Genomic DNA, 1,934 nt, shown 5'->3' with positions numbered 1-1,934 from the left:
TCTATATTTTTTTGCGATGTTGCTTTGACCAGGGCTTGAACCCAGGCCCTGCGGAGTGGTAGCGCGCACTGCTAACCACTACACCACAGCGACCGCTAATTATATACTAACCACCAAAGTCGATTTAAGAATTAAGTTTTACATACATGGGTGAATATATTTTAATGCATTTAAATGTCAAACTACAAATTACTATCAAAAGTACGTACACATATATGTATCTAATTATAAATAAAGGCAAGAAGGATCGAGCTAAAAAGAAAAACAAATGGACACATCTCTTAAGGGAGTAAACTTTTATTAACCTTATTAAATACCAAAACGAATATTAGCTTTAGAAATATAACTAGTTAATATTGACTAACACAATCCTTCATCCTCTTCTTCGTCATCGACAGGTACATCAGCTTTATTTGAACCATCATCAGATATCTGTTTTAAAATAGAAAATTTAAAAACTATGTAGGTTTAAGATTAGAGCCAACTTCACTGAACCGAACCCCACTTAACTTAATGAGAGAATGAAGAAATTATTACGATTGTCGGAGTATTACAATTCTTATCAGAATAACTTTTAAAGCTGCACTAATTGTAACAAGTAAAATAGTGCTCTCGACTTAGTAGTGGGAAATCGGTTCTACTTAAAAGAGTATCTTTACATACCTCTGTATTTGGCGACATATAGGAAGGAGCGGCGTCTTTGATCACATCAGCTTTTGGAGCGGTTGACAAACCATGTGGTAATGGAATGTCCCTAGCGAGAATACTGTATTCCACATCCATGTGGCGAATAAAAGGAGCTGCTAAAGCCCGTTTGGCTGAATCAGGGTCCTCGTCATCAAAAGCTTGCAAAAGCAGTTCTAGTGTTTGAACTTCCTCTGAATCACAACAATTTCCCCATTCTTTAAAAGCTTTTTCAGCTGCCACAAAATCACCTCGGCCAAGCTGAACCAAAACAAGTGCTACCGCTAAACGCCCGATTTGTCCATAAGACTCGGTTTGTTGATTTAAACCAATCTCACGTCTTATTGCATCTGCAGCTTGATCATACCTATTGATGAAATGAATAATGATAAATACATAAAATACTATTTGGGATATTTTGGGCCTCAATATGCTCACCTTTGCAATTTTACTAAAATTCTTGAAATTTTCGATGCATATTCAGCAGCATGGCGTGTGGAATCATCTAACTGTCATTAGCAAAACTATTGAAATTAGTTCAAGATTATCTCAAGTGTTTTTCTTTTCATACCATAACAACTTCCAGAGCATGTTTATAGAATGTTAGAGCTAATTCGGGATGCTTTTGTTCTACAATTTTTGCGGCTTTGTCTAAAGCCGTTGCAGCTGCTTCAGGTGATCCATGTTGCTGGTATAAGTTACAGGCTTTATTCACGTTTTCTTCAATTTCCGGTAAGCAGTTCGTTTCTTTTAATATGAGAATAATCTTAAAAATATAAAACAATACAATGTTTGCGAATGCAGAAATTTAATATACTCTGATTAATCCCCCACCTGCTCGTAGCATTTTGCAGCGTGAAACCACGACCGATTGTTTTTGTGACATTCGATAGCTTTTAATAAACACTCTTTACTTTTATCATAGGCCTTGGCTATACGAAAAGCGGTAGCTATAAAATATAAAAATGTATCTGAATTAGTTTTAGATTACGAATACCAACATTCCGATTCTCCCATTTTTCATATAAAATATCCTTGATATTTATGCACACACGTATGTACATATGGACATATATGGGATATCAGCTATGTTGGCCCCGACTTACAGAATCTGTTTTCAGACGATTAACCATTAAGTAAATAACAAACTTTAAAAGATACTAAAATGTATAGCTCATTTCTTCAATGGATTATTAGCATTATAATAATAGGTTCATTCCTTATCTTTTTGGACTAAAATCTGAAAAGTG

General features: G+C 35.0%; 1 protein-coding gene across 1 annotated transcript; it reads right to left on the bottom strand.

The window, feature by feature from the left end:
* Positions 1 to 273: 273 nt before the first annotated feature.
* LOC118744388 (gamma-soluble NSF attachment protein) lies at positions 274 to 1,634 on the bottom strand (the record flags this gene model as incomplete). The annotated part of the gene is given in 5 exon segments (XM_036477382.1): positions 274 to 432; positions 664 to 1,051; positions 1,123 to 1,193; positions 1,256 to 1,450; positions 1,519 to 1,634. Coding segments are annotated over 5 exon segments (842 nt in total), but the record flags the coding sequence as incomplete, so codon positions are not given.
* Positions 1,635 to 1,934: the final 300 nt, after the last annotated feature.

This window comes from Rhagoletis pomonella, unplaced genomic scaffold, assembly GCF_013731165.1.
Source record: "Rhagoletis pomonella isolate Grant_MI unplaced genomic scaffold, Rhpom_1.0 Rhpom_scaffold_00008, whole genome shotgun sequence".
NCBI classification, from domain to species: Eukaryota; Metazoa; Arthropoda; class Insecta; order Diptera; family Tephritidae; genus Rhagoletis; species Rhagoletis pomonella.
This window is presented reverse-complemented; position numbering and strand designations above follow the sequence as displayed.